At 36.0% G+C, this 8,602-nt stretch overlaps 1 protein-coding gene across 1 annotated transcript in view; it reads right to left on the bottom strand.

Moving 5' to 3' along the window:
- Positions 1 to 7,959, bottom strand: part of LOC108435954 (tetraspanin-1-like) — a 14,280-nt gene extending 6,321 nt beyond the window's left edge. Inside the window, exons 1-2 of the mRNA XM_017712116.1 lie at positions 7,902 to 7,959; positions 2,099 to 2,178 (exon numbers count right to left, since the gene is read on the bottom strand). Coding sequence (XP_017567605.1) covers positions 2,099 to 2,155 — 57 coding nt within the window. The 5' untranslated portion in view covers positions 2,156 to 2,178; positions 7,902 to 7,959. The remainder of the gene's footprint in view (positions 1 to 2,098; positions 2,179 to 7,901) is intronic.
- Positions 7,960 to 8,602: the final 643 nt, after the last annotated feature.

Here is an 8,602-nt window from a genome sequence, read left to right on the forward strand (position 1 = left end):
TAATGTGTGCCATTTATTTACAACAGGTCAACCATAATGGAGATAATAAATGATATTATCATGTAATAGTCACATAATAATTTGTGAAATAGAGCGTATAATGACTGGTTATTATAACCTCGTGGAAGAGGCAGCTGTATCATGATTAGAAAACACATTTAATGAACAGAATTATCAAACTAATCTGCTGAGAATGCAGTAAAAACTACACTTGCGTTCAGCAGAAACACCAGTGCTATCATAATAAGAGTCCTGTGCAACTTACTGTTAATTGTAAGGTCATTAAATTCAATAAGTCCCTGTATTTACACTACGACAGTAATTGAGAACCATTTTTGCCAACTGTGGAATTAGACCGCCGCATTTAACCCACCCGTGCAGTTAAACACCCACATGCATGCAACCTAGTGAACACACACACTTTGGGGCAGTGAGCACACTTGCCCAGAGCGGTGGGCAGCCTGATCCACGGCAATCGGGGGTTAGGTGCCTTGCTCAAGGACACCTCAGTCATGGACTGTCAGCCCTGGGGATCGAACCCGGCAACCTTCCGGTCACAGGGCCAGATCCCTAACCTCCAGCCCACGTCTGCCCCACAATCTCAGCCTTGGTTTTGGCTGGTTTCAACTACTGCAAAATCTTAGTCTTGACTCAGACTCAATGTGTCCCAGTCTTAGTCTTCACTCTGACTCAATGTGTCCAGGTCTTAGTCTTCACTCAGACTCCCCTCTGATGGCTTTGAAGCATTTTAGTTATTGCTGTTTTTTTATATAGACGTCTCTGCAGTCTGTCGACTGTACATGTAGATGAAATACTGTAATCTTATCTTATAAACGTACGCATGTCTGATAAAGGGTGTGAGTCATAGTTTCACACAGATAAGATATCCTGCTTGTGCTACCTGAGTTGCATTGACGTTATACCTTTTGGTACTGATTTAAAACCAGTTCCTATTCACCTTTACCTTTACTCTACCCAATACAAAGACTGTTAAAACTGGTCTGAGGTCAGTTAAAGTTAAAATCATCATGTGGCACACATGACCTTTTGGGTCTATAAAAGGCCTCTGGCGTGTTATAATTGCACTTCATATACAGAGATTAAATGTAGCCATTCAACACTGAGCTGAGATAAGAAAGCTTGGGAAATATTCAGGTGTGCTTTTAGTACAGTGACTAACAAGAATATGGACTGAAAATGGTAACACATTGACATTATTCAAACGTGCTCCTGCTGTGATAAAATACCCTATTATTAACAAAACTATGAACCTCTGAGTTGACAGCTTTACGTGAGTAGAAAAAACATAACTTTGAAAGTATGTTAATTTAACAAGATTTTATTCCAGCTGATTTTGAACAGTTGCTGTTGGTCGATTCGTGTTTTCAAATGCCGTAAAAAGGCAGTTGAATGTTTGAATATGTTACATTTTACATTTACATATTCAGCATTTAGCAGACGCTCTTGTCCAGTATGTTATGTCTATCTAGAGAAAGTATCTTTGCTAGTTACCCATAGGTTAAAGAAAAAGACAGTCCTGAGCTCAGATACTGCTAGAAACAAAAGTCAGTGTAGATACTGAGAGAAAAAGGAACAGAGTTGAACACAGAACTCTGTGCCATGCAGCACCATGCAGTACAATACAATAAACTACAATACACAGTGCATTCAACAATAAGGTAAACTACAAAACACAGTGCAATACAATAAAATGTGATATACAAGTGGAGCACAATATATTGCAAACAATACTTAATTATTAACAATACTTAATTATTACTTAAATATTACAGCATCAGTATGTTTCTTTTCAGTTTACTGCCTACAGTAGTTATGCTGCTATGATAGGTTTCATTTTGAGGTCTGTCATGCCAACATTTTTTATTAGTACTATTACAAACTTTTTACTGCTATTATTACTTCTATTTTAAGATATGCAGCTGAAAGATCCCTATGAAGTGTTTATTAGTCTTTATTACCTCATTGTTTCTTTCTTCCTTTAGATCTAGTAGATCAGTAAATCTAAAGATCAAGACTAGCTGAGATTAGTTTGTTATCATTAGACTGTAAATGGAATAAGGAAAAGAATTTGACTTACGAAGATCAAGCCATTGAAGATGAACATCATTATTTTCAGAAAGCCTGCGCAGCACATTTTGGCAGATTTTTCTTTTTGTCCTACAAAGAGAAAAGGAATTTTAGATGGTTAGACATGCGTATACACTTTATGACCAAGTACACCACAGGCCAGCACTGCTGTTCCCCTCAGCGCACCACTTCCTCTTAATCACATCTTTTGTTAACACTGGCTGAAAGCTGTAACTAGTGCAAAGACTGTCAACATGATACTCATAGGCATTGCGAGAGAAATGGTGAAATATTAACCCCGTTTTACACGCACACGGATGCTAAAGGCCTTTCTGTTCCAAACACAAACATGGTTAGTCAGTAAGCTTGTTTCAGTGCATTTGCCTTTATTTTCTTTCTCTCTTTACTACAGGAGTATTATTATCATTTTTAAAATACGTTTTGTTTATAATGCGCCCTTTATTCAAGAGTCAATTAAATAATACGATCCACAAGAGATGTTTAGAATAAATTGATACAGTAATTGAAAAGAAAAATATTAATAGAACCTTAATAAAAGTATTGCTATTTATACTATGTTATTATGCTATTTTAGTAGTATTATTTTGATAATTACATATATAGATTTGTGTGCAAAAGTTTAGGCACTCCCCCTTATTATTGAGTTATTAATCTCAAGACTTTCTGTAATTGCTAAGAATTGTCTTATCCATGCTGCACCCATAACAGTGTTGAACCACTTCAACTAATAAGAAATCATAGCGTAGTCAAAGGTGATAGTTATCTTGTATGCATGTAAAAGTTCACACTGGTCCGATAAATCAGGTCCATTTTTTATCGTGTAATTAAGCCAACGGCCACATGGTGGCAGATTTTGTTGTTATTCCAACCTGACTAGTTTCTATTAGCTAGCTATTAGTCTGCAGGTACTCTGAAGTTGTTGAGATCACTGCTCCACATGTTTAAATAACATTTCTTATTCGCTGCCAATTGACGTTCTAACTTGTGATTCTTTAGTGAAATATTAACCCTGTTTTACATGCGCTGCTAAAAGACTTTCTGTTCCAAACACAAACTTAGTCAGTAGACTTGTTAGTCAGTACACCTGACTAGTTTCGATTAGCTACAACAACATACTCCAGCCCCGTAGAGTGGCACTTTAAACTAGATACTCTGAACAGATAGCTACGGTTTTCCATTAGGTTGAATGATTTTTGCCGGTAACTAGCGTACTGTGAATCTCAGATGTAAGCTGTGTAGCTCTAAGAGTGATGAATTGAAGAGTGGGCTCACATACAGACCCTCAGAGTTTGAGTACTTTTGTACTCATACACTGTGAAGCACATTCTCTGGAAGATCTACCATCCACAGCACTTTTGAAACTTGGTTTGACCTGATAGCACTCTGTCAGGATGTGTTGGACGAAGCCCGCACAGTCATGCGTGCACTATAATACGGCTTTATTCCTGCTGATTCTGTTTCACGAGTTCTTTTTTTGCTTTGGTGTATTTTTCTCTAAATCTAATTTATCCTCTTCATGCACCACTTAATCCACGTATTTAACAATTTTTTTGGTTAAGAAATTAAAGCAAGCTCTTTCACTTTCAAGCCAAGGACACAATTTTGTAACTTCAGTCTTTTACATTCAACCAGTGACAAATCAATAGTGATCAATGACTCAGCCGAAAGTCCATGCCATGCTCTGTAATAACAGCCCTTAAACAACACAAGAAATAACTACAGCAGTGTTTGTAAATTCTTCATAGCGATGGACGCATCTGGACCATCTTATCACCTCTGCTGATAACTGAGAGTTGCTCAGTAGCACATGGTACAGTTGCACACATCATTAGTGCTACTGTTCTGCAAGCTGTCAGTAGAGCAGTCAATCTGACATGTTAAGGTTAGGACACATTACATGCGAGGACACTAAACCTTAAGATTAATAATTGAACAGTAATAGTCAGAGCAGCAGTCTTAAAACCTGAATTTTGTCTGTTCTTTTGTTCCAGTTTATAGATAACTGTATGTCCTGCAGTGTTGGAAACCACTTAAGTCTGTTTGACGTTTCTTACGAACTCAGTGTGGTTTGAAGCAAACTGTGATGATTTAGGCATGCGGTTTGTTACGACACTAGCAGCTTTCTTAGGCTTGCATTACTTGTTAGCCTTGTGTCCAGTGCCCAGTGCAAAACTAAAGAAGCTATCTTCAGAAACCAAACATGCTTTGGAGGATCAGCAGTGTACACTAGCAGGGAGGTAATGGACAGCATATCATATTGTATCATGTTAGCTTGGGCCAACACATTAGCGTATGGCTAGAGCATTAGATTGAGACACTGTAAAGCACAAACTGGGGTCTAGTTACATCTAACCTGATGTGCAGTTCTCCTCATATCACCTGATTTTATGGTTTCTGAGCACTACATCCTTATCATCCCCATTACTGTCATAAGCAAGTAAAAAGCACTTGGCAATTACATCCCACGAACCATAAAAGAGCCGATGGACTTTGAGTCCATTTGCTAACAGGAGGAAGAAATTTGCATTTGAGTTCCTATTTCTGGTAAAAGCAGAGTACAAGATTGCAGTGGGGGGGTTTACTGATGCCCTGAGTGGTGCTCTAGGTGAAATATTACTTTGGTTTTATTTAAGTATGGCACTTCTAAACATGCTGATATGCGTGAAACATGCATAACTCTTTGTGCTTTTTTTGTTTATTTATTTATATGTAAAATTTATTCCTACAAACACGTGTATGTTCAGTGTATTTTTAAAAGTAAAACTGAATTGTACCTACTTGGATTTAATTGTTTTCAAGATTTCACAAGACACTTATTTGTTTCCTAAGGAATCGTGATCTAATTGAATTACTGTGAGCAGCTCAGTTATTTTGAGCTCTTTATCCCGAGGCTATCCAAGTAAATTAGCTTCTAGGTGATGTTTCCATTAATGGTGAGCTTTGTATTTATAGTTTAGTCTATCATAAACAAATCCCACAGGCATCGTCTTCATATTTTGATTGTATTTCACTTCAAAGCTTTAGTACCTCACAACACCAGAATATTGACTTCCAGAATATTGAAATCCATTGTTTATTTGATGAAGTCCAGAAAAAAAAAATTGGAATTCATGCAGTTTAATTAACCTTTTTTAAAATGACTAAATAGTGTTTCATTGATACAAATTTATTAAAATATTAAATGTTCTGTGCATCTGAGCCATACTAGCATGCAATTTGATTTACTTTTAAGCAGAATATGTTGGGGTATTGGGATCCTATTGAAATGAAAGTGTTGATAGAGTGTTGAATAATTTACCACATTGTATAAATGAAAATGTATTGATGAAAAGTGTCAACTTTTGACACATTGCTCTAGTACATTAGTCCCTGTAGTATTAAAAGTTGAACTTTCAAACCGTCACAGAAACACACAGAATTCAAGTGCACTGGGTTTCATCCATTTAATGGGAGCATGTTTTGTTAATTGTGCTAAATGCTGGCTGGCACCAGCAGCAAAGAGTCAGCTTAATTCCAGATAATGTATAAATTTGTTTGTTATTTGTTATTTTAAAACTTTACTTTTATACTTTTAAGTGAAGTTTCTATTTCTGAAGAACAGTGTGGCATCACATCTTTGAAAGTTATTTGGGTGTTTTATTTGAAGCAGAAATTATATATATATATATATATATATATATATATATGTGTGGACAGATTTACATTTGTTTCCTGTGGCTGTGCTTTTGTTGTAGCACAGATGTGAAAATCTGCCTGCACTCATTCATCATGAAAAAAGAATGGCTTATTTGATCAATAGTATGCCACTTTGTAGGCCAGTTAAACAGCCCCTTCCTGTTAGAGCAGGAAGATTTTGGCCACGCTGTGTGATGATAGGGATGAGTGATGAAAGCCACCAGACTTTCTGCTTATAGTTAGAAAGTGTGGCTAACATAAGTGTGACAAGACTAGTGAGGTAGAAGTTGTTCCTTCTTTTGGTTTTAACACAGAGCTGTGTTGATGATGGATCAACTGGCCACTTAATGGACTGGCTGTAACTTAAGGGCCACTTAAGTGTCTGACTTGTAGACGGAGCATTTTTGTTTCTCTTTCAGCATTATAAGTTGCTATCTAGTACTAGATGAATGTTAGCAATCGTGGTTTAAAACCTCTCTGTCCCAGCTTTTCGTTTCCCTGTTACAATGCCAGTTAGGCATGACTTATTTTATTCTTTCCCTTCATCTGGCTTGTTCAAATACATTACTGTAGCTAAATCATTTATTATCCCACAAAATCAGATCACTTTACTTTAACATTTACTTTAGAATGATGTCGCCCAAAGCAGCGTAGGGTCGCACCAGCAGAACTTCCTCTTTACACACGGTAAATAACAAAGAATTGATGAATCACACTGATAAGAGCGATACGAAATGGAAAATGGTTTCTTAATGGACTTGGATGTTCAGTTCTAGGCAAAACCTTTAATTAGTGCATAACATTTACGTTATGTAGACGTTCTTTCAGTAATCTTCACAATCACACTGCTCGTTTGCTCTTTTAAAGAACCATCCACTAAAATGTCTATGAGGAGCCACAAGCAGTCCTGCTATGGCATCGCCCTATTTAGTACCTTTAATTTTTAGGGTGTGGAGAGATGTAGAAGAGGCGATGATTCAGAATGGATAGACCAAGGCAAGATTTCCTTATTACCCACATAAAGGCAAGTTAACAACTTCTTATAGAGAAAATATACAGCCAGCGAACACTTTACCATCAAACATTAAAACTATAAAACTGAAAATTATATAACGCATAAGAATTTTAACACAGATAGGGTCACATTACACAGTATTAGTCTGTGATCTTTAGGTCTGACAACTGTGGTATTAATCATGACATTGTTTTAGGGGAATGCATATTTTAGGCAAAACGCAACAAAGGTGTCTACAAAGGTTACCTGGTTGTTTAAAATATAGAACAGTTGGCAGAATTTAAATGTCTTACTGCATTTTAAAAGTATTAAGTAAATACTGAAGTTTAACTGTAATGTACATCATGTGCTGGTTCCTGCCAACCTAATCTCAGACTATTTTAGTATCGACAAGGAATCGCCTTTAAAAATTCTTTTCAGTCTAGATTTAGGCTTAATCTGGGTTGAGAAAACTTGCCCCATATATTTCAGTTCAACAGACCGGCTTAGACTCTATTGAATTGACTATGTTTAGAGTTTTATGAAATGTTTCATTTGTACATTTCGCACATTTATCGTAAAACCAGCTAAAGTGCTTCTTTACAATGTTTCTGTAAAATGACTTAAACTATAGAGGTTCTATATAATGTCTATAAAATTCCATCTATTTATTGTAACTACAGTGTTTCTATGCAAAGTTCAGTGTCTATCATAATAATGTTTATCATGATTATATTGTTTCTGTACAATGTATCAATATTAAATAATAATTAAAATTACTACAATTACAGTATTGGTATATTATTTGTTTCAGTGTTGCACATTTTCACAAAAATAGTGTTCCAGTACAATGTTATGTTTTTAAATGTTCTTTAGAATTTAAGCATTTCTACATGTTTCAGTGTAAAATTTCACACACATATGGGAACTACAGCAGTTGCATATATTTTTGTGTTAAATTTCACATATTTATCATAATTATAGAGTTTCTAAGCACTGTTTTGGTGTTTGATATACTATTTCTGTACAAGGCTAAACCTCATACATTTTCATTCTGTTTCTATTCAGTGTTTCGGTGTTTATCCCTAAAGTTGCATCTTCAGTAAAAGTAGGCAGCTCTTACCTGTCCACAGGTGAATGCAGTTGTCAAGGTGTGTAGAGTGTGTGTAATATGCAGAACTCTAAACAGTCATTTTATCCCCCATAAGGAGGGGCATAAGGGGACTGGCCCAATACACTTACAGTGGTCAAAGTTCGCACCGGAACCACTAATATGAAAGCACGAGACGGTGAGTCATGAGTGCTGACCAGTCATTTTACCTGTTTAGAAATAAAACAGCCCATGGTCTGCTGGTTAAATAATAACCAGGGCTTTCTTTATAACACATACGTAACATCATAGAGCAAATAATTACTGGGGCCTGACTCTTTTTCTAACCCTGTTTTGAGACTAAAGATAACACAGCACTTTTCCACACACCTTTTGCTCGTAGTTCTTGGAGCCCCTATGTTTTTATATTAAAGATTTAATCCCAAAACACATTATAGAGCACTTTCAAGATCTTTTTTCATGATATAACTTTTTGGCAGTAAGCTTTACACATATAGTAAGCATCAGTGCTGTCATGTTTAATATCACCTTCATTGGAGAACCTAAAATGTGTTTTACGTCAGCAGATATTCTTTTTCAAAACACTTTCTAGTCATTATTATTTCATGTTGAAAAAACCCTTTCAAATTAAAGTTCTATGTTGAAAGTACATTTGATAAGAAATTTGTGGGAAGGTCATTAACTAAACTATTAACTATTTTTATTATTCTTAT

The sequence above is a fragment of the Pygocentrus nattereri genome, chromosome 12 (genome assembly GCF_015220715.1).
Source record: "Pygocentrus nattereri isolate fPygNat1 chromosome 12, fPygNat1.pri, whole genome shotgun sequence".
In the NCBI taxonomy this organism is placed as follows: domain Eukaryota; kingdom Metazoa; phylum Chordata; class Actinopteri; order Characiformes; family Serrasalmidae; genus Pygocentrus; species Pygocentrus nattereri.